The 24,792-nt window shown below is 40.7% G+C and overlaps 1 protein-coding gene across 50 annotated transcripts in view; it reads right to left on the bottom strand.

Moving 5' to 3' along the window:
• MAP7 (microtubule associated protein 7) overlaps positions 1-24,792 on the bottom strand; it is a 176,851-nt gene that overhangs the window by 103,573 nt on the left and 48,486 nt on the right. For 6 of the 50 annotated variants that reach the window (XM_084955233.1, XM_084955271.1, XM_084955274.1 and 3 more), the window contains exon 1: positions 84-313. The exons of the other annotated variants lie outside the window; for them this stretch is intronic. In XM_084955233.1, the coding sequence (XP_084811359.1) occupies positions 84-105 (22 nt within the window). In that variant the 5' untranslated portion in view covers positions 106-313. Of the gene's footprint in view, positions 1-83; positions 314-24,792 lie in introns of those variants that run through there. 50 annotated transcript variants of the gene reach the window in all.

Below are 24,792 nucleotides of genomic sequence, written 5' to 3'. Positions count from 1 at the left end.
ACTTTCACCTGTTAAGTGTTCATTTGTCAGAACTGTTTTAAAGACTGCCTGTTTCGAAACACATTTTGAGCCCAAGAACTTACAGACCAGCTTAGTGTCTTCCATGCTAAAATCCTCCTTGCTTGAATATGCTGCAACATATCTGCATGTCTCCTTGCTCAGAGTTCCTCAGCAGGCAAAGACCAAGTAAGTAATCAGGAATGAGGCCGTTTAATCAGCCTAGGGATTGTCTGGCACGGCTCGAGGGCGGCTCAGGAGGAAGGCAAAAAGGGTGAGGAGACATTCGACTCTGCAGCCGCTGTTTCTAAACTGTAACCTTGTTCACTGAACCAAGTCAAAACTGAGAAAGGCTTCTGTTCAAAAGAGCCAGTGAAGCTCAAATGGGTGTGGGCTGGGCAGAGGGGAGGCCCTTCCCGGTTAAGAAATGGTTGTTCAACATCAGTTCAATCTCAGGGATTCCAACTCAGCCAGGGCCCCAAACAGCATGTGCATTAAACACATTTTAACGACTGTTTACCAAGATCATCTCAATGTTATTTACTATTTTTTTTTCCCAGATTCTTCTGCCTTTGGGTTTCTTGATGTGTTAAAAATGACATTTAAAACCCCGAAGATCATGGCTGATTTTGTTCCCATACCAAATACATCTGAAAAAGGCAACCATTCAGAATCAGTCAAGCAGAGAGACCTCTGTTCTTTTACTCCCTTCACTGAGAACATTCATGGAGCCACAGAGAAACTGCATGAAATGAAATTTTGCCGCCCTTCAGAAGGTCCGAAACCGCTGTAGCAAGTTTTGAAAAATGCCAAAGATCAAAGAGAAGATGAAGAATAATAAATGAAACATTAAAATTTTAGAAATGATTTCTGGATAAATTAAGTGTAGGTCCTCAGAATTTTTGTTTTGTTTTGCTTTGTCTTTTTAGGGCCACACCCAAGGCACATGGAAGTTCCCAGGCTAGGGAGAGAATTGGCACCACAGCAATGCCAGATCTGAGCCAAGTCTGCAACCTACACTACAGCTCATGGCAACACTGGATCCTTAATTGGCTGAACAAGGCAGGGATCAAACCTGAGTCTTCATGGATACTACTCGGGATCATTACCACTGAGCCACAACGGGAACTCCCAGATTTTTTTTTTTAGCCAGTAATGATTCAACACTATCACAATTTTACTTGACACATCTTTCAAAGGACTTTTTGCCTAGGGGCGTAGAGGGGAAACTGAGGAAAAAGGATCATGTCCAGTCCTCACTGTGCCTTTATAGAATTAAAAACATGACCTATGGGGGCCAGAATACTTTAAAACCAATTAATTTAATGTGTTTGGATGAGCAGTGGACCCACTCTGGAAAAGGAAATACAATGCTTACAAGAAAATAAATCATTTCAAGCCTCTCTTGGTAGGACTTGACCCAGTAAAGAGACTGGACACACAGGACTTCTAAGATGTGGGAGTTTAAGCACCCACTGGCAATGAACCTTTTTGATGCCCTTGGAACTAAAGGCTACTTACTTGGTAGGCGCCAACGGAATGCCAGCTGCAGCCAGCACCATCCCCAAACCTCCAGGGACCCAGCATCATAGCTAAATATCATCCTTGCCAATCAGCTGCTTACATCTTCAAAAGTAGCCTGTATAAATATAGACAGTGTCTCTCATGCAGGCTTTCACAACCTTGGTCCTACATCTTAGATGGGATAATTCTTTCTTGCGGATGGCAGGGGAGGGGATGCGGCTTTCGTGTGCATTGTAAGAGGTTCAGCAGCATCTCTGATCTCCACCAGCTATATCCACTAGTACTACCTACACACACGACTCCCCAGAGTCAAGACCATTAAAAAACCATCTTTAGGCATTTCCAAATGTCCCCTGGGGTGGGGAAGATTATTTCTGTTTTTGTTTTTCCTTCTCTTTTTAGGGCCGCACACAGGGCATATGGAAGTTCCCAGGCTAGGGGTTGAACCAGAGCTATAGCGGTCACCCTACACCACAGCCACAGCAATGTGGGATCCAAGCCACCTCTGCGACCTACACCACAGCTCACAGCAACTCTGGATCCTTTAACCCACTGAGCGAGGTTAGGGATCGAACCTGCATCCTCATGGATACTAGTTGCGTTTGTTACCGCTGAGCCACAACAGGAACTCCCTATTTCTGTTTTGTTTTGTTTTTTAAATCACAGCTCTGGTGGCTCCAAATCCATGGTGACCTTTTCCTCTTGCTTCCTCTCCAAAAAGAGCCCGTGTGGTTGGGAGGCTGCATAGTAGCAGGTTATCTACTCAGTGTAGGAGCAGTGCTTCCTCTGCTGTTCTACTGTTTTGTTTTTCCATAGACTTTATTGCTGCAAAGAGGGACACAGGACTGATGCTACAGGAGAGGGAGGTCAAAGTTCACAATGCTGGGACTGGAGGTCATAGACACGCCATGCATATTTCTCTGTGTTCAAGTTTGTACAATGGCTGGGATGTGATGAGTACTCAGGTACTGCCTGAACATCTGAGGAAGTAGAGGAATTCTCTAATTCTGCCCAATTACAGCAGTGAAATTCACGACACGGTCATAAGTGCTAGCCAAAGAATTATGCTGGCTCTTAATTTCAGGAATGTTTGAGGAATGTTATTCAAACATCAACATATTCCCAGAATATTACACTTGTATATTCAATAGGGCTCCATAAACGCTAGAACAGATACCCTGAACTATCTAACAGCTCATTTAGAACAAAGACTGGAACCGTGAATTTATCAAGCAAAACCTAACATCCTTCATTCCCTCCCTTGGAAACTATACTCATCCTTCAGACGCAGATGCAACCAGCTCAGTTATCTATTTCTCAGCTGACTGAAGAAGATTAGAGGCACCCAGTTTTGAGGCGACAGGAGGAACCTCCCAACTGTTCTATGGTCGTCCAAATCTTGACCTCCAAAACCCCGTCATGGGCACAGCTCCGAGCCTGATGTTTCTGGAATACAAGTTCAATCATCTAACTTCTCTGAATGCCTCAGTTGCTGTTCTCACCACATCTGGGTAGCAGTGCCCGCAAGCTGTCTGCTCCGCATCCCCTCTGGCCTCACAGGGGACCGCAGTTCAGCTGCACTTCCCTCAACTCCACCCTCCTCCCCACTCAGCTGAGGACATGCTGCCTCGGCCCCTTGAAGATGACTCTCCTCCCATCACTGGGCTCACTCCCTCCCACAAACCTCCTCCTCTCTCCTGCCGCCCACTCCTCGAGACTTCTTCCCAGTGCCTCCTCCGCCACCAACCCATCCTTCCCTCCTGAGATCAGCTGTGTGCACATCTGAGTTTACAGATAAACAAGAGAAGAGCAAATGGGAAAAACATCTATCTTCTCACATACAGAGTCCTTCTCCCATGCCTTAGGGAATAATCAAAATAACAGCTTAAGCCTGTTGATGGCCTGTTATGTCAGATATTATTCTAAGGGCCTGTACACACAGGGCTTGGTCTGACCTCACAACCACCCTACTCTGCTCACTTTATGGATAAGGAAACTCAGATACATGGAGTAGAGTAACGCGGGGAAGCCAGTAAGTGGCAGACTCTCAAGCCTACACTATGTTTTCCTGCAGCATCTGCCCTCCAACCAGATGCCATCTGAGCACCCGGGAAGCATCAGGCCAGTATCGCCTGCTGATGAGAAAGGACTGGTACCACAAGGAAAGAAAGGAGGCAGGGAGAGTCAGGAGATGACACTGTGTGGAGACAGTGCCCCCCCCACCGAGGAACAACAGCCTGTAACTAAATGGTGGTGCATTCATCTCGAAAAACAGCTGAATGCTAACAAGAGAGGAAAGAGAATAGAGGGTTTTCTATGTGACAAGTGGCTCAAGGAGACTTCTCTGTCCCAGTGCATGGAGCAGTGGGTACCGTCAATGGTGTGGCATCTGAAACTGTAGCTGCAAGGGGAGGATCCTAGAAAGAGGCACATTCCTATCTATCGCTATTTTTTCAAGATCAAGGCCTCTGCTTACTAGTCCATTTTGGGGTTCATTTTCAATATCCAGCACAACTTTATCAGTGCAGGCTATGACGGATGGATGAAGGCTGAACTGACAGCTTATCATTCAGATTTCAGGGAATGGAAATCACTTCTAAAACTCAGTTAAGTTTAAATATATCTTAACTGAGCAATGAAGGGGAAATGAAGAGCTGTTCATTAAACCTAAAGTATAGAATCACCCCTGGCAAACATAAAATATAATATTTTGTAAGGGGAGCTGGGGAATTACACATTTGGAGACAGAGCAGGTGTAGACCGCTGAGGAATCTGCCTTCTCCCCCATATGCGTTCATTCATTTCCCTCTCACTGACCACCTGTTTCCCAAACAGGCCTCCGTGGCCAAGAGGATGAGGCCCCCGTGCCCTCATTGTGAGCCTTCCAACTGCAGAGGCCCTCGTCCTGGGGGAAAACGTGGAGGCAGCTCTTATCCATTGGCATCTTCTCTCATCAAACCTGCTCATTTGTCACCCAGCTCTTTCCTTGTCCTTTTTCTTTCCTATTTTCCCCATCTTAACTTTCTCCCCCCCCCCTTTTTTTTTTGTCTGCACCTGCAGCATGCAGAAGTTCCTGGGCCATGGGTCGAACTGTGCTACAGCATGACAATGCCGAGATCCTTAACCTGCGGAGCCACCAGGGAACTGTGAGAAACCAGTTCTTATAAAACAAGATCTTTTAAGCTACAGCAAGAGTTCTATGAGATTATGAGATTATCTGGTAGTGTTTCCACCTTTTTTTAAAAAACAAAAACAAAACAAAACAAAAAACAAAAACACAAAAGCTTTACTCCATGGAGAATTGTGTGATCCAGCTTTGCTTTGCTCTCCTTAGAAAACATCATGGGGGAGGTGTGTGTGTGTGTGTAATAATGAAAACAAATACACAGATGAGGATCTAGTTGTTCTACCAGATAATTCAAAGAACATGCGTAAGCCAAGCCCTTCGACAAAAAAGACATGGCTCTTACAGTGCTGTCCTCATTATTTTTAAGAATGTAAAGTATGTTTTCCTGCAGACTTTAATTTTTATGCAACAAGAATCATATATACTGGATTTTATTACCACAGTTATCAAAATGGTGCAGTTTAAACTCCTGGTGTTTGGTAGAATTTATTGTTTGTCTAATATAAAATAGTGGGCCCGTGGCTACTGCTATTTTAAGGGGGAAGTGCAGAGAAATAGATTTCATTTATGTTCCATAGTTAGTTATTGACAAGAAAAAGCAGATTCATTTTCAAAATGAACATATATATATATATATATACACACACACACACTTTTTTTTTTTTGCTGAAAACTGTAAAAGCTAAAATCACACTAAAAGACCCAGTTTATCAGCTTACTATCCTCTGCAAATTGGTTTCGATCACAGCAGGTCTTACTTGAAGACATCTGGACTGCTTCTAAACGCAATGTCAATCAAGGAATACTGCAGCCTATCACTTTCTCGAGACCCCCTATCCAGCCTGAAATCTTGATTTTTCTATTTCCTCTGTGATCAAAAAGTAGTAGGGGGAGCTTTGGAAGAATATTTGTGAATTTTCACCCTTTAGAATGCATCCAACGCTCTGCTTTTTCCCCAATAAGTATCTTATTCCATTCTTTCTCCTTTGGAGTGTCCCCAAAGGCCACAATCTTTAAGATGCTGCTTTTCAACCCCCCATTTTACGGGACCTTGGACAGGGACAAAAGCTACCCATGCTGATTATTTATGAAAACTCACTCGATTCAGTTAAAAATGTACTCCACATGCACATGGTCTTCTGAAGGGGAGTAACTGTAACATGCCTGTCTGTTTCTCAAAATCCACACGTGCATGACCTCAAACGGCAGAAACAATTTTCATGTCAACACTTCATGGGAATGGCTAAAGCTATACTTTTCCCCAAATGAATAAGAGATACTCTTATTTACACTGAAATATTTCATTTCGCCTGAAATCGGACCTACTCAATCCTCTTCCGACCTCACTCTAGGCGTGTCACCAGCTCTAACCAGTTTCCGTGTGGCACTTGTGTGAGGCACATTAGTTCAGGAATAATTATAATGATATTAAAAACTGCTAGGCTTGAAGCAACAGTTCTTACTAAAGACTTCGGCAAAATCAAGTTGTCAAGTCTGGATTATTGGAGCTGAAACTGCTAGAAAGGGTCAATTGCTTCTTTCAATGGAAAAATTTGGCCAAAATACTCTCTTCTCTAAGCATTTTTTCTGACTTCACAAAGGTTTAAATAGGCACTTCTGTGTGGGAAATTTGTAATCAAATACCTGAATTCTCCATCTTTTGTTGTTAATTCCTGCAAATTAATTACAGTGTGTTTCAGAGGGGATTTCGCTGATGGGGGGATTAAGGGGATAGGCTGACATCTGGAGTCCTGAGATAGATCAGAAATTAAAGAACCTGACCTAGTTTCAAAAGGGTATTTGCTCATTTCCTCAAACCAATGTAATCTTTCAGGTACCTGCCTTCAGAGTTTGAAGCCAACAAGCCTATGGTTTGATCGCAAGGAATTAAAAAATACATACCCATATACATAAAGAAGTTAGGTAAAACATTTACGACTTAGACTTTAAAAAACACAGTTTGATGTTTTCTTTTTCTTGTACAGTGGGCCTTCCCTATCCATAGGTTCTATATCTGCAGATTCAACCAGCCACACATTAAAAAAAAAAAAAAAAATCCAAAAAGTTTCAAAAAGCAAAACTTGAATTTGCCTCACCTTGCGCATTGCATGTACACCGATTTATACAGCATTTACACTGTATTAGGCATTATCAGTAATCAAAGATGATTTAAAGTGTGTGGAGAATTGCTAGATTATGCAAATATTACACCATTTTATATAAAGGCCTTAAGCATCTGTGGATTTGAGCATCCCTGGAGTAGGGGTGGGGGTCGCGTTTCCTGGAACCAAGCCCCCGTGGATACTGAAGGACAACTGTATATTCCAGGCTATGAGCATTCACTCCTCTCTCCCGCCCGCTAGCCCCAGACGCTACAGTGCCCCCAGGAATAATGCCATGATGAAGCTGGGCAAAAGAGAGTGAAAATATCAAGGGTGATCCGTCTGAAGTAGAAATTCTTATCTTATAGCCTAATTTACATACACGACCAGACTTCAAGAGATTTATGGCCCTGTGGCAAATCACTAGGAAATGAGCATTTCAGTTGTAGAAGGTTTTCTCCTGTTAAACAGAATAAGGTTTAGTGGCCTACTTGACACACAAGGCAAACAGTCTAGGCTCAAACCAGCATCACCACTTTGTCTCCACCTTCAGGATCCACGCTGGTCTCACCACTGCCAGTCTCTACCCTTTAATTCCTATGATCTGTCAGGCTAAATGCCTCAAAAACCATCTCCAGGAGCTCATCATTCTGCTGCTCCAATACCAATCATGTCCAAATACCTGCCAAATTAGACACTGCAATGTATTTCCATCTACTTTGAGAATCTTTTCCCCACTGTTCCCCCAGATAGGTTATGTTTTCACAGATTGGATGCATCTGCTATTGCTTTAACATGCCCCATAATTTCCTTTGCTTTCCTTCTTTCCTTCCTTCCTTTCCGCTCTTGCCATGTGGACTGTCTCTTCAGTCATCGCTGTCAAATCCTTCAAATACTTCAAGAAGCAAGGCAATGTCCTCATCCTCCATGAAGGCTATCTTGATTTCCCCCAAACAGAAGTGCTTCTCCCCCGCTTCCTATGCCAAAAACACATGGGTTCTTCTTCTCTAACAGCATTACCATCAGAGGGGTGTGTCACCAGCCTCACCCGTCCATCCCCTGAATGGCTCTCTGGGGATAGCTGAAGCTCAAAAAACACACTAAATTGCAACGACCTAGCCTCTAGTATATGGGTCAATTTTCTGTGGTATTGGGGTGTACATATTTCAAGAGACGATAACTTAAATGATAAATGAGTGTAGAAAATGTACATAAGCACAAAATGGTTAAAATAAGCAGCAGTCTCAAAATTCAGATATTGGAGTTCCCCTTGTGGCACAGCAGTAATGAACCCGATCAGTGTCCATGAGGATGAGGGTTTAAATCCCTGGCCTCGCTCAGGGGGTTAAGGATCCGGCATTGCCATGAGCTGAGGAGCAAGTCACATACACAGCTTGGATGTGGCGTTGCTGTGGCTGAGGTGTAGGGCAGCAGCTACAGCTCTGATTCGACGCCTAGCCTGGGAACTTCCATATGCTACAGGTGTGGCCATAAAGAAATTCAGATATTACAACTGTTAATATTTTAGTTATTTGTTCTTACAAATTTTTTCAATGTTTATTTTACATATATATGTATATACACACACACGTGTGTGTGTGTGTGTGTGTATAAGTGAGGAGCTCTTCATGTAAGAGTTCTTTGGCATCTATTTTATACTCTGGACAGCTTTCCAGGTCACATCTTTTCAGGCCAACAACTATGTTCCTAAGACACCTTCATTAATGGTTGCACACTACTGAAACACTGCAATTCATGTAGAAATTACATAATTATGTAGAAATTATGTAGATGATTTGTGTAGAAATTACATAATTATGTAGAAATTATGTAGATGATTTGTGTAGAAATTACAAGTTATGTAGAAGATTCCCAAGCTTTAGGTTTTTTCCAGTTTCTCAATATTATAAACAAGGGTGTCTATGGAGTTTCACGAATCTTATCAATGTCTGAAGGATAAATTCTAGAGTGGAATTGTTCAATCATTGGTTAGGGACATTTTTAAATGTTTGAATTTTTAAGTGATACATTTCACCAAAGAGAGTCTTTTCCACTGTATTCTCACAGATAGTAGCAATGTTCATTAATTTGTTCATCTGACGAGTACCTGCTGTGTGCCAGGAACTGTTAAGACTCCTCCATCCAACGGATGTGGATGAATATATATGAGACAACAGACTGGTAACAAGGTCAATGTTATGAAGACTATAATTCTGGGGAGGGGTACGAGGTGTTAGGTAGACGGGCGAGGAAGGCCCAGCTGAGGAAGCAGAAATACAGGCTGAGGAGGAGCCAGTCGTCCCAAAGGCCAAGGAAAGGGGGTTTTAAAGAGAGACAGAAGGGTTAGTGAGTGTCAAGGTCCTGAGGCCACAATGAGCAATGAGGATTAGGAAAAAGAAAAGGAAACCAACTGGATTAAAATGTGATGGAAAGAAGCAAGGAATTGTAGGCCACAGAAAGGACTTCTCTACTAAAATCAATGAGAAACCATTGGCAAGTGAAACGTTTTAAGCTGGTAAGTGCCAGGATCTGATCTATAATCTTAAAAGGTCACTGACTGGGGGTTGAGGTGTCCATAGGACAGCCAAGTGTAGAAGCAGAGACCAGTTCAGCCGCTGATGTTACAGAGAGCAGCTGTGGTGTGTGCCAGGAACGGCAGTGGCAATGGACATAAGTAGAAAGAGTTTTAAGGTTTTGATCCCTAGCACCAAAAATAATTTCCTGGCTGATGTTACTAATTTTCTCTCTCATCAACACTGGGCGAGAATTACTATCTAATTGCACTGCATATTTTCCTTAAACAAAAATAAACATTGATATAGTATTTATAAAAAGTTGTAAATATAAGTGATACAATTGAACTTATAAGGGGATTAGCATTTTTTGGAGAAAGTGTTATTACTATTTGAATACAAATGTTGCCAGTACATCTTAGACACTAACAAAAACATTTCTGGTGAAAATAATAAGCGCACAAAATTATAAGTTACTAGTCTGAAAACAGATCATCTCTGATTTATTGCTGGCCTTTGAATTTTCTTTTCAATAGAATAATGAATATACTATAGATCACCACGTTGAAGTTCCAGGGATTTAAAGCATCTGCTCCAAAATTAATGTGCCAGAAGTTTTAGTATAAGAATTACAACTAGCTACTATAAAAGGTATACGATATAAAGTTGGTTTAGTTAATCTGATATGCACTATCAAAAGATCCTGCTTTGCTTGTCACGAGCACCTATGTGACATAAAGTCATTACTCTCTAATGCACTGTCCAGTATAGTAGCCACCAGCCACATGAAGTTATCACAATAAATTCAGAGATGCTCCAGTTTATTTCACTGTAAGGAAAAAAAAAAAAAAAAAAAAAAGGACACTGACTTGCATCACTTCTCAAGTAGCTTCTAGATCTAAATTTCTATTTTGTGGCTTAAGGTACTGTAATTCCCTGAAAAATTCCTGAAAGTATTATACCTATAGAATCTTAAATTCATAGAATCGTAGAGTTTCAAAAATGGAAGTTTTTTTAAAAATCACCCTTCATTTACTTCTCAATTTTTAACGTGGAAGAAGCTGAGGTAGAGGACATAAAAAATGTACCCCAGGTCTTAAAATCAGTGGATGCATGAGCAGAGCCAGAATCTTCAATTCCTGATCTACGACTGTTAATCGAGTGTTATTTCCATGGTACAGCAGAGGAAAGGCATCAGTTGCATTAAAAACAAAAGCCGGAGTTCCTGTCATGGCGCAGCAGAAACGAATCAGACCAGGAACCATGAGGTTGCAGGTTTGATCCCTGGCCTCGCTCAGTGGGTTAATGATCTGGCGTTGCCGTGAGCTGTGGTGTAGACTGCGGACATGGCTCAGATCTGGCGTTACTATGGCTCTGGCGTAGCCGGCAGCTGTAGCTTTGATTAGACCCCTAGCCTGGGAACCTCCATATGCCGCAGGTGCGGCCCTAAAAAGACAAAAACAAAAGCCACTGAGTGTGTATGAGTGTGTGTGTTTGTGCGTGTATCTGTTTCCACATGGCTCGGCCTCCTATAGCCATGAGCACATCTAGTGCCTAGATCTTGGATTATAAAGCATCTTTTTCCACTCTAAGAAAACTGGGCTTCTTGAGTGGTTGATTCCATGGCTGGGTCAAGAGGAGTACAAGATGAGTCTGTAACATCTTGTGCCAGAAAGTAAGGTGTGCTCAAAGAATCATGGAGGCACGTCAAAAAGACCCAGGAGCCAGCCTCAAAGGGATCCCACTGGCCAAATCTGGGACAATATGGGCATCAAAACAGAGAAAAGCCTTCTACTCCACAAAATAGTCCACAAGTTATCAACAAATAAAAGAAAGTTCTTCCTTACAATAGAAAGTTAACTAACACATGTAGAAGGAATGATGAATTAGAAAATCATGACTTGGCAAACATCATAAGACTAATTGATTCAGGCAAAGAAAATCACTTATGTTAAAACTAATGGGCAAATGAATGAGAACGAATAGAATATTTACATGTAGTCTCAGAGTTATCTCCCCACAAGATATTTATTAATTACAAGGCAAAAGTTAGTGACCTGATAGCAGAGAAACCTGGCAGACACCACCCTAACAGAGTGATGGAGGACATAGCACCAGGGTTGGGACAAATCAACATGTGACTCCTGCTGTGAAACACCAAGGACAAAATACCACTTCTGTGGAATTCCTGCCAGAAGTATACAGCCTGCATCTAATCACGAAGAAACATCATGGAAACTCAATTTGAGAACATCCTACAAAATAACTGGCTTGAATATTTGAAAATGTCACTACCATGAACTACGAAGACAGGCTCAGAGGAAGTATTAAAGAGTAAAGAGAGGAAAACTAAATACAATGGATGCATGATCTTGGATTTTCTTTTGCTATAAAGGACGTCACTGGAGTGAATGGTGAAATCTGAATAATGTCTGTAGCTTAGGCAATACTACTCTATTGGTGATCATATCTTAATTTTGATAAAAGTAACAGAGTTACATAAAAGTGCTCCTTTCTGAAAGAATTAAAAAGTAAATTGTGCAAATTTTAGGGCACATGGGAATTCTTTTTTTCCTTCATTTTTAAAAGTTTTATTGAAGTATAGCTGATTTACAATGTTAATTTCTGCTGTACATCAAATGATTCAGTTATACACACACCCGCATCCATTCTTTTTCAAATTCTTTTCCCACAGAAGTTTTCAGAATATTGAGTAGAGTTCCCTGTGCTGTACGGCAGGTCCCCGCTGTCCACCCATTGCATGTACAGCAGCGTGCATATGACAATCCCAATCCCTTTGAAGTACTATTATTGCAACTTTTCAGCAGGTCTGACACCACGTGGGAAACAAAAAATATTTTTTAAACCATGGCCACTGAATCCGTATCCGTATATAGCTTTTTAGGGCCACACCCACAGCACATGGATGTTTCCAGGCTAGGGGGTCCAACTGGAGCTATAGATGCCGGCCTGTGCCAGGGCCACAGCAACACCAGATCTGAGCCGCGTCTGCGACCTACACCACAGCTCACGGCAACTCTGGATCCTTAACCCTTTGAGCGAGGCCAGGAATCAAACGCGCAACCTCATGGTTCCTAGTCGGATTCATTTCCACTGCGCCATTAACAGGAACTCCTGGTATTTTTTTAAATTAGTGTAACTTTTGACTCCTTTCCTCATGAGGACATTTAATTAAAATGAGGAAAAAAAAAAAACCTGAATGTAAAACATACAAAAATAAAGTTTTCTAAAAGTATACTGTAACGTTTTCTCCAAATTAAAGTGTAAGATGTAAAGCAAAAGCAAGCATCTTACCTATTTTCTTCTCCACTCCAATTACAACCATCTTGTTATAAAAGAGGAAAATACAAAACTCTATTCCTTTACGTAGTGGCCCACCTTCAGATATTTTTAACCTTTGCGTTTTTAGAAGAAAAAAAAAAAAAATCTGATTTTGACCAGGTGAAGAAAGCTCTCATATGCTTAAACTGGCCAAAAATAAATATGAAAATTGAGCAAAGAGCAACTGGAGGGTGAAACTAGCTGGCCCTGTGTGGCAGAAGGAAATGGAATCTGGTATCCGGAGCCGCAGGAGATGAGCTGGAGGGATTTCAGGGAGCAATTTCCCCACACCCTGCATCAACTGCCTTGAGATTCTGATTCCTGGCTCAAGCTCAGCCCTGTAAGATCCTGCTCTAACTAAAGCAGCATTCCTCCCCAGGACTAAGACAGACCTCAAATTCGGCAGCTCAAACCAAAAGAAAAACTGTCATTAGTCACAAAGCCAAACAAACATTTTTCATACCTTTTCCTCTAAAGTAAAAGAAAGGCTAACTGAATGATCCTTGAAGGAGTAAAATATCATGATTTTGAATTAGGGAGTCAGAGCTACTTTATCTGGATCCTAGTGTAATGACTACGTTATGATTATCAGAGCCATTTGTAATGCAGAAAATCTCTTTTCTCTCTCATTTTCTTCTCTTTCCCTAAATGGTCATTCAGTAAATAGGGATGTACTTATTTAATGCTTTCCTTGCCACCTAGAATATCAAATCTTAGACTGAATTCCTCTGACTTCTTTACGAATAACTTGCACAAAGAAACGTTTGGGTTGAAGAGGCATTTTCTTAATTAGGTTATATTTTATGAACATGTATGCTTGAATAGAGCATATATACCTATAAATACTGGGGAATAAAGAAATTTAGCCACTTTAAATGATTCTACTGTGACTCATGATGATGATAATCTTACTCACTCATTCAAAAGCTTATCCTATGGCTAAAGAGTGTCGTGACCTGAGTGATGCTTCTCAAAACTGGGGTTCTTACAGTAAAGGCATTTGGGGAACAAATTTTCTCTTATTTTGAAGAATCACAACACTCATTATTACATTAAATGCTTTGAGGAATCCCTCAGTAATAAGGGTCTCCCAAATTTAATAAATATTGGGGAAAAAAAGACTTGGTGGTCAAGTCATCTGGTATAAGTTTGGGTTACACTTTACGGATGTTATTACAGTGTTTAAAAGTTAGATTATTAAAGGATCCTCTTTAAAAGACACTTCAATAACACTGTTTCAACATGACATTTCTTTTAAAATGAAAACCATGTAGCAGTAAATTTTCTCTGTAGGTCAAATGTAGTGGGATAAACATATTGATCGGTATTTTAGGGGAAATCAAATTTAGAGGTCACTTGATTGCCTTAATAGAACATAGCTCAATTTGATGACTTAATGATCAATCCCACTGAAGTTTTTTTTTAAATTATTATTCTTTAAAACATGAATCCATAATGCATTTTTACAGAGGGTAAAAATAGATATTAAACTCCATTAGCAGGCTCCACAAGTCTGTTGCGAATGAAGATTTTTTTTTCCCCTCTTCCTAGAACCTCATGAAACATCAAGTACATCTAATGGACCAATTAAAGTGATAAACCATCACAGCCTGCTCAGTGCTAAATCTAAACAAGCCATTCTAAGAACAAGTACAGCTAATTGCAAATGAAAATTCTCTCTAAATCCTGGATGTAGGAAAAACTGGGGCAGCGCAAGGCTCAGTTCACTAAATATCAATGAGAAATCACCCAAAGCATGCAGAAGTCCAGAAGATATCTATACGGGGCGGGGGAGGGGGGAAGTTAGATCCAAATCCTTCGTAAAGTACTTCATTATGAAGCAGGCAATATCCTGAATATCAGAAAGGAAGGTCCCTCTGTGGAAGGACAAGAACAGAACCAGAGGCCACCCCATGAAGTTGAAGCAGCCGCCCTGGAAAACAGAAGCTCTGCAGGTATGAGAGCTGAAGTCTCCTCCACAGGCCTTAGGTCTCTGAAGAATGTGAGTGAACCTACTTTGTTTTCAAATGAAATCCTCTGTACATAATTTCACTAATAGTGACCATATGGGAAGCATCTGGAACTCTTCTCGATTCTAATTTTCATAGGCAGAAGAAACACTGACAAAAATAGCCCCCTAGTCTGTCACAGAGCCACTGCAGGCTGACCCAGTTAGATGCAGCAGGCTGAGTGCATCTGAGCAGGCTTAATCCTGCCTGGCTTTGAGGCTGTGCTGTGCCCCTGAGCTCAGGCCCTGGGGTTCCTCGGGTCTTCGCAGTTCATGAGTTTATAGCTGAGAGGTCACATTTGCAGCTCTGAAACCATTTTAGTGTGGATCGGACAGAACTACCACAGGCCATGCCCATCTCAACTCTTTGATAGGGAGAGTTCGGAAATCAACCTTCTCAAAGACAAAGGTGTAAACAAAAATCCTTAATAATATTAAATGGCAAATGCTAAAATGGGAAACTATCTACAACATACGTGACCAGAAAAAGGTACATATCCTTTATTTACCAAAAAGGAAAAGATAAACACTCCACCAGAAAACATCACAAGAAATAAACAGGTAATTCACAAAAGGAAAACGCTAACAAGCACAGAATTGTTCGACATCACTAATTAAAAGCAAATTAAAATAGCCCATCATTTCTTTGCCTGTAAAATTGACAGAAATTTCAAGTAAGAGGATATCTGTAACTTTTCAAAGAATAGTGTCAGAAGCATTTTTGAAACATGTGGAAGTCTGTAAAACCACATATGCAATATGACAAGTCTGCAAACACACATAAACACTAGAGTTTATAAAGAGTTTATATGTGTATGTATATACATACACACATACCCCAACATGTTAACATAGTTATATGTAAATGGCAGGATTACAGATGCTTTAAAAATAAATTTAGAGACTCACAGACATAGAACAGACTTGTGGTTGTCAGTGGTGAGAGAGGAAGGAGTGGGATGGATTGGGAGTTTGGGGCTTGAATGGATAAGCAACGAGGTCCTACTGTACAGCACAGAGAACTATACCCAATCTCTTAGGATAGACCGTAATGGAAGATAAGAAAAGGAATGGGAGTTCCCATCATGGCTCAGTGGTTAACGAATCTGACTAGGAACCATGAGGCTGCAGGTTCGATCCCTGGCCTTGTTCAGTGGGTTAAGGATCCGGCGTTGCCGTGAGCTGTGGTATAGCTTGCAGACATGGCTCGGATCTGGTGTTGCTGTGGCTCTGGCGTAGGCTGGTGGCTACAGCTCCGATTCGACCCCTACCCTGGGAACCTCCATATGCTGCGGGTGCAGCCCTAGAAAAAAAGACAAAAAAACAAACAAACAAAAAACCAAGAAAAAGTATATATGTGTGTGTGTGTGTATATATATAAAACCACACACACACATGTATGCATATATATACACACACGCACAAACACACTCCTTTTCTTATGTTATCTTATATATACGTATGACTGAGTTACTTTGCTGCACAGCAAAAACTGGCACACTGTAAATCAACTATACATTAAAAAACATTTAAAAAAAAGTTTAGGAGTTCTAGTGGGGTATAGCGGGCTGAGGATCTGGCATTGTCACTACAGTGGTCTGGGTCTGATCCCTGGCCTGGGAACTTCTGCATGCTTTGGGTGTGGCCAAAACAAAAAAGTTTAACCCTTTTCTGCATTTTCTAAATATCTCAAAATACTGTTACTTTTACGATCAAAAAATGCATTATTACATTTAAAATATTTAGGCAGTAACTAGTAGGAGACGCTTGTAAACTTTCTGTTCATGATGTTCTGTGCTCTAGTCAATAGTGATGGCAGAAAAGAGGTCTGAAGTTGGACCACTAATATGGGTGCTTACCTCATATGCTAATGTGGAGAGTTAAAAGTCTTTTTAAGAGGCATATCTACTCTGCGTAAACGGTCTCCCCAAAAGACCAACCAAAAGAGACAAGCCTAATGGGAAACGGGTAGCTTACACTTCTGTACTTTTGCATTATGTTCATATTGAGATAACTAAAATTTCAAAAAAGCCAAATTTCTGTAACGGATTTCATTTTCAACATCCTTTTTTAAAAGTGTTTAGTAGCTTCTAGAGAATATACTTGTACAAAGTTTTCAACTTTGGAGGGAAAAAAACATATTCTAAGTATTTTTTCACATTTTTATTCGCTTTTTAAAATTCAAAGATGGTGGTGACACTATTTTGACAGCCCTTCTAGAAAGGGTTTTTATTTGCATTATCGAATGCAGCGAAAGAAAACAATATGGCTCTAAATTTACTTTACCAACAGGGTAAGTTCCCCCAAATGATCACTAACATAAAATCCTACTTTGTTCTCAATATAGAATTAGTGTCCAGTCAAGTAACAAGTATTTATTGATTTTTTTTTTTTTTTTTTGGTCTTGTCTTTTCAGGGCCGCACCCACAGCAAATGGGGTTTCTCAGCCAAGGGTCTATTTGGAGCTGTAGCCGCCGGCCTACACCACAGCCACAATGCCAGATCCAAGCTGTGTCTGCAACCTACACCACAGCTCACGCCAATGCCGGATCCTTAACCCACTGATCGAGACCAGGGATCAAACCTGAGACCTCATGGATGCTAGTCAGATTTAATTCTGCTGAGCCACGATGGGAACTCCTATTTATTGATTCTTGCTATGTGTCATGCTAGGCACTAAGTTCTTACACACTGTGAGAAACAGTAATCTACTATAGGAAACATGTGCAATATACAGCTAGGGATTTTTAAACTTTAAGCATGACCTATGTTAATCCCTACAGACCATGCTTATATTCACCACCCTGCTTTTAATTTTTTTCCAGATTTCTGATGTTAATAGGAAAAGAGACTCTAGTAGGTGCTAAGCTCTCTGAACAACATCAGAAGTGATTCCAAACTAAGGCTATTTCTCTACCTTCCAAGAGCAACTGTTTGTATTTTTTTCATGACATTCCAGAACTCATCCTCCAACCTACTGCAGGTTGGATGTGGAAATCAACGCATGTCATATTGACAGGCGAATTGTATAAATTCACCTATATCCAGCTCACAAATCTTCAAAGAGAAAAATGTGTTTCTTTAAGTTGCTATTAACCAGAAAATACCTAATTAACATCTGCCCTTTTATCCTTAACCTTAATGATTCCATTCTTTTTTTTTTCCCCTCTTTTTTTTTTTCTTTTTAGGGCTGCACCCACAGCACATGGAAGCTCCCAGGCTATGGGTCGAATTGGAACTGCAGCTGCTGGCCTATACCACAGCCACAGCAATGTAGGATCCGAGACTCATCTGCAACCTACACTACAGCTCATGGCAATGCCAGATCCTTAACCCTCTGAGCAAGCCAGAGATGGAACTGCAGTGCACTCTGGAAAATCCCCGGCCATTCCAATGCTGTGTGACATCAGATTCTTATACTTGAAGACCCTGCAGGCAGATCCTCCTGGCATTCCCCTTCCCTTCACCATACATGCATAATAATGCTTTTGTGTAATCAACTTAAAAACTGCCAGCACACTGGGGATGCCAATGCAGACTAGGAGTGAAGGCACTCCAGCAGGCCTTCTGGAGCACCCCCTGTGGTTTAAGATCATGAGAGAAAGAATAAGCAATAGGTAGTGGAGGGCACAGGGAAGGATGCAAGAAAAATTAAAAACACAAAGAGAAAACCATATAGAATTTAAAGGGCTGTTGAGAAAGCCATGGATATCAAAAGAAAGAAGCTGATCTGTGATGAAAGCAAATGATAATATTTAGTCAAACCTGAAATCTCAGGAGTTTCATACTCATTTCAGAATAGCCATGCAACTTAAAAATAAATGCTACCTTCAATTAAAACAGTGTGTTCTTAACCACAAGCCAGGTCAAGTGTAGTTCTCCCTGCCAATGCAGTTTTCTAATCTGAAGATTTTACATCTATTTTCTGTATTACAGTTGTGAAAACTTAGAGTTGCCAAGGCAACCACATTGCTCTTTATAAGAATGAGAACAGCAAGCTCATGACACAAACTTGTAGAAACCATCAATTACGCCACAGAGATTCTTAAGACTTAGGAATAGGAGACCACTAACAAAGATAGGATTCCACTTTCACATGTAATTGCTCTCATATGCTGGCACAAGACATGTATCTAGATGCAAAGTTACAAACAGCAAAGGACCTTAGCCATCAAGCCCTCGACAATCACACACTATAATTATTAATCCCGTAAATTACTAAGTTCTGCTTTCAAAATAGAAGTGGCACGAGCAACCTGATGAGCCAAGAAGAGAACATAGCTATGGAGACTCAACCATCACACTTAGGCGGGTGTCGGGAAAAATTTTTCAGGAGCTAGATAAAATTCTAATATTGAAATTTAGTTATATAAAATAAAATATCCAAGGAAAAGCTATCAGATCATTCTTATAATTTTGTTTTAATGATACAAACATGACAAATGATGTTAAGATACGGCAGGACCTCAATTAATTAAACTTTACCTTTGTAAACTACAAAAGACAAACATGGCCAGCTGTAAGAAAAATGGAACGTCTCTTGGAGGGCTCATTCATTCTTCTCCCACCTTGTCACCCTATTTTCAGATATTCAGTATCTTCCTTTCTCAATCACTCCCCACATCCAAACCACCAAGGATCTAAAGAGGGTTTTTTTTTTTTACCCATCCTTAATTATGGAGTGGATTACAATTCAATGTTTATCAAGCAAAGCATAGATTGTTTCTTTCAGACTGTTTGTATTTCACTTTTCTAGTAGCTAAGCAAAACCCACACCCTCGGATATATAATTTGAGGCATCAGCAAATAGCAAGATCTTTCAGGATAGGAATCTGAATGTATCCTTTGGGGATAAGTGAGAAACAGAAGCTGTGTGCCTCACTCTCTCCCCAGATAGCTCTCTGTGCTGTGCAAGGTGAGCTGACCTTGGTGCTAAGGAATATCCCTATCCATACTGCCTCCAAAGACCCGGAGTCCCATCTTCTCTCATACAAGTCTGCCTGACAGGCCTCTGCCTAGAGACCCTCACTCTCCATCTGTTGGGGAAGGCTGTCAAGAAGATGCGACTGCCGGTTTGACCTGTGAGCTGGACCTGGGCATCTGGAGGCTGCTCCCCTCGCCCCGTATCTTTGGGATGTGCGTTCTGCTGTCTTCCCTGCATTAGAAGCTATCCAAGGACATAGCTCTGAGATAGTACTGCAGGGTTGAGCTGGTCTGGACTGTGCACATGGTCAAAGCCTCTATATAAACTTTTAAGATTCTGGTGGGAGAGTGTAGGGACCTACTTGTCATGCAGCAGCCCAAGACAAACCTCCCAAGAAGTTCCCTCGTTTCTTAAACCTGCCAAGTACCAATGTGGAGTGGACTGCCTTTTCCTCTGGTCTTTTCTTGCCCTCCGTGTAAGGCGGCCAGTTTCAGATTACAGCCAAAAAGCTCCAGAGGTGGCTGTGACCCAACAACCCCTGAGGAGTGTCTACCTTGCCCTCCTTCCCCCAAGCACCCCTCCTCACTTCTCCCCAGACCTCTTCTTGATGCAGACTTTATGCCTCAGAGCCCTCGGGCATTAGTGCAATTAGGACTCTGTGATGTTTTTGTGATTCTTTTCTTCAGTCCTAGAATCCAACTCTACCTTCCCATGAAATTTTTGCCATTAATAACACTGTTTCTGAAAGTGAAAGGTATCAACTGTGTAAATTCTCACAGCCTACACAATGTGTTGTCAACAGGTTGTTTTTAATACAGGGCTTAAAATTACAGTGGAAGAGTCTAAAATTTAAACAGATTTCCTTCACTGTATTTTGTGTTAAGCTAAATAACGGGAGGTTGTCATTTTAGGTAAGAATGATTGACAATGGCAATTTCATACAGTTCAACTTACTACCTGACCCAGTTTATGCCAATTATTTCAAGTGCCAAGATGAACTGTTTGTGCAAGACAGATGACAACCAACAAGCCTCTTGTTCCTGGGACAAGACTGTTTACAACAAGTGACCTAGATTTTACACCCTGTGATGCCTGAACCCAGTCTATTAAGCAGCATCACTCAGTTGATCAGGACAATGACTTCAGACAGTGGGCAGCTATTACTCACCCAACAGCCCAGATGAAGAAGAAAAACAACTTGGTGAGCAAACTGTACTCCTGGCACAAGGCTAGCATCATCAACAAGCAAGGAACAAAGCTGAAGGATAAAATAACCCAAGTAGAGCTTTACTATCTCTCTCTTTTCATGTTTTTCTTCTAAAAAATCACTTTATGAGTCTAACATCCATTGAAGTGAGTTATACTGAATAGAGACCTGAGATTAAAGATACTGAAGTGAACCCCACAGCAAAGTGATCAACCAGGTGGCCTAAATAGCTCAGCTGGGAGAGCTTTAGACTGAAACTGATCAAAATGATCTTCCTGTACGCCTCCCCCCATAGGACTGGCTGGCTCTGTTTGGCTTCCCATTCTGATCTCAAAGAATGGCTTTAATAGGAAAGCAGCACAATAATCATGCTATAAATGCCATTCCTTCTACACAAGACATAACCACTTGAGATCTGCTACATTACCCATCACCTATATTCAACAGTCAACTGAGTTGCTAGGGCAATTGGGGTGGAGGGAGAAGACATCCTCTCGGTCCTGTTCCCCCACCCATGCACTTAAATTCCAATAGGAGATGTGAGGACATATAAACAAATAGCTATAATGCAAGACACTGTGGAATTTACATACTCCAGGCAGTAAATACAGCACACAATCACTTCCTTTAGTTTCTGGATCCAGTAACATGAGACACAGTTCTCTCCAAGTCAGGAATGTACTGAGGGTCTTTACATAGTCTCCTAAGCATTCTTGAAGCTTATACTCATCTTACTTTAAATTCCTGGAACCATGCACAATCCCATCCAATCTTCTGATGAAAGAAAAGGGGAAATTATCTCTGAAGCAAGCATAGTTTGTTGCAAATTAGTACTTAAGATTAAAAAATGCATGTAACCCTCACTCTACTGGTTCTGTCTGAGAGTTTGGGGAAAAGCACTTAATAGTTCTTTGCTATCTGAATTTTTTCATGTGAAAAATGGAGGATTCATTCTGATTCCTCAGTTTTATCAGGAGGGTTGAAAAGAAATGAGAGAAATAACGGGGACTTAGCTCATTTCAAAATTACACTGAAAGGGGCCACATGAGAAGTATATGATAAAACAAAGGTAATGAAAATAAAATTGTTCATCTTAATCTTGCTAGATGAACCTAAGGCATTTTCCTAAAAAAACAAAAGAAGGAAGTGTCAAATGATATCTTCACTCAAAGCATCCTCGGAGAGGAGCAAAGGCAGGCTTACACCAAAGCCAGTTAGAGCACTTCACCTGAATTACTTCATGTCTGTCTGCTTGGAAGGAAGAATCACCACTGGACAGAAACCTTTGCATTTCAGATCACACATCTACAAAATGGGGATGGTACAACTTATCTACCTCTCAGGTTATAACTAAATTCTTCAGCTTTCTCAATACCTTTTTTTTTTTTTTTTTTTTTAATCTGTAAGATAGAAAACCACATTTTAAGAGGCTGCATGCCATGACATTGAAGAGAACTGAGATAGGATCTTAGCACACTAAGTGATCAGCATCTGTTGGTCTGAATTGGCAGAAAGAAGCATGCTGAGGTGGGTGCTTTCAGTCTCACAGCCAACCTCGAAATAGACTGTTACTTAGGAAACAGAAAAGGGAAACGTGGGGATCTGCCGCAAGAAAGGCCGCATTGCTAGGGTGTGATACTCGGAGGCAAAATTAGAATCCTGACAGATTTAGTAACAGATTTGGTGGCAGTTGTAATATTGAGTTTTTTTGTTTTTTTTTTTTTTAATTGCAAAAAATGAGTGGATACGCTCGGTGATTCTAACAGACATGTTATTTCAGCAGACATGTTTTACTTATACTGTCCTTGAGATAAGATATGTGATTTTCTAAAAGAGAAGTCTAGTCAAATACCACTATTTGCTCAGGAAAACCCACTGTTGAAAAACCCTATAGGTGCCTAACCAAATGACTGTATTCAAAACCATGACCTAAAATTTAAAAATGGTGAAGATGGCAAATTTTATATGTATTTCACCATAATTTAAAAAAAAAAATCTTTAGGAGTTCCCTTGTGCTTCAGAGGGTTACGGATCCAGCATTGTCACTGCTGTGGCTCTGGTTATAGCTGTGGTACGGGTTTGATCCCTGGCCCAGGAACTTCTGCATGCCATGGGTGTGGCAAAAAAAAAAAAAGTATATATATATAATATATATATACACCTATATTAAATAATCACTATCCTCTCTCATGTACACTGAGGCTACAACTAATTCAGAGTCCTTTCATTACTGAGTCATGTTTACATGGGGTTAAGTTATAGTGATGAGACAAACTAGAAACAAAGTGGTCAGTCAAGAGATAAGATGTCTATATCTTCAAAGAACAGGCCCTACAAAACAAAACTTGAGTGTTGACAACTTCAGTTGTCAAACCAGTGGACTGAATATTTCCCTGAGAGTCTCCAGATTCAGTAGTTATGGAACGCAAGCATTTCCGGATCAGGACCACTCTAGTGTCCATGGAAACCATGATGCAAGGTCACCACACACACACAGCAGAGAAATACGGGAAAGCCTAACAGCTCATTGTATAAGGCTAAGCTCATCACTGAAGCTTCAGATACAGTATCATCGACCTGATTAAAACATAAAGCCACTGGCCTAGCAAAAGCTCTATTCGGCCCTAGAAATTAAATTGACTGTTGATATTTTTCATTGTTGCTGATCCTCTACACAGAGCCAGCTCCTTCCACCCTCCCCCTACATCTCTAAGACCCACAAAGCTTGAGCATGTAGAAAATTAAAGATTCTTCCAAGGATTGGAGAAAGACATTATTTAGGTCCACAACCTGACTTCTTCCAGACGAATATTTCAAACTGTGCCACAACTTTCTCTAAGAGAAGTCCATGATCTCCAAATCCTCTTAGAAAAATACACACCCAATTGTGTGTATGGACTACTTCAGTTTGGTCAGAGCCCACCTAAGCTCACTGTTGAGCTCCCGTCCAACAGATCTTGGTTTAAATACATGAGCTTATTTTTGTGACCAGTGAATACATATACATGTGTATCTATCTGTATCTTTCTCCATACATATAAAAAAGTGTTTTCCTGATAGTTACATCAAACTTTCTTAAAATCTTCTATTGGGACTTGCATAGGTCCACATGCCCAAAGTGGATAGGCATTTGAATATAATCTATAGATAGTTATATATACCTAAAATCTATATGCTAGGAAAATGGCAGTCTCAAGTTTCTATCAAGATTGTCCTTAAAAACCACAAGTCTTGAATTATTTCCTTCAATTTATGTAGAACAAAGAAATACTAGAAGACAAAAAATATCAGTAAGAAAGCCAAAATAATTTCTTAAAAGGTCCCTTAAAATAAAAGCAATTTATAAAGTGTTGGCTCATGGAGGGCTGAATTCACAAGAGATGTTTCAGAGAAATAATTACTTAATAATAAGCTCCAACAGTTTAAATGTTTCTTATGCTACAAACTGTTAAGGGCATGACTCATGTCCTCAAAGCATGTACTGTACATAACATATCTCTTTTGTTACATGAACACACTGGATCCATCTCTCTTTACCCCAGAGGTGGGACCAAAAGAAAATTAATGGCTCACGAAAGGTTGGTTCTTCCCTTCAAAGGAAGAAATATGCCCTTGATGTGTTTCATGACTCAGGCCTTGACGGGGTGGTGTGTTATTTAAGCTCACTCATAGTAGCAGCTCCTAAGTGCTTATAGTTGGAAGGGAACAGAAGCTGAGTTGTCACAATAAGTGTCTTCTTATATGTCTCTCCATTTTGCTGTCACACAACTAATAAATGAGTAGAATAAGTTTCCTGTCAATGTCATGTCTCTTAGTTTTTGCCCTGAGCACAACTCTTCAAGACCGGACCAGTTTTCATGTGTACTAATAATGCCCAATGTGTGAATAGGGCATTTGCCTGGAGTTTAGAATATAGTTCCCCCACAGAAACAATATTATGTATGTTAACTCAGCTCCTAGGCTGATCCATGAAAGCCCATGGGACCCACAATCTAACTACACTCTTAATCTGAGAGGTACCTTCAGTGCTGCCACTGAGCAGTATTTC

This window comes from Sus scrofa, chromosome 1 (assembly GCF_054392235.1).
Source record: "Sus scrofa isolate SSC_HxYL_T2T_F1_AM1 chromosome 1, Sscrofa_HxYL_maternal_Yorkshire_Landrace_v2.0, whole genome shotgun sequence".
In the NCBI taxonomy this organism is placed as follows: domain Eukaryota; kingdom Metazoa; phylum Chordata; class Mammalia; order Artiodactyla; family Suidae; genus Sus; species Sus scrofa.
Note: the sequence above shows the minus strand (reverse complement) of the source record. Positions and strands in the feature narration are given on the sequence as shown.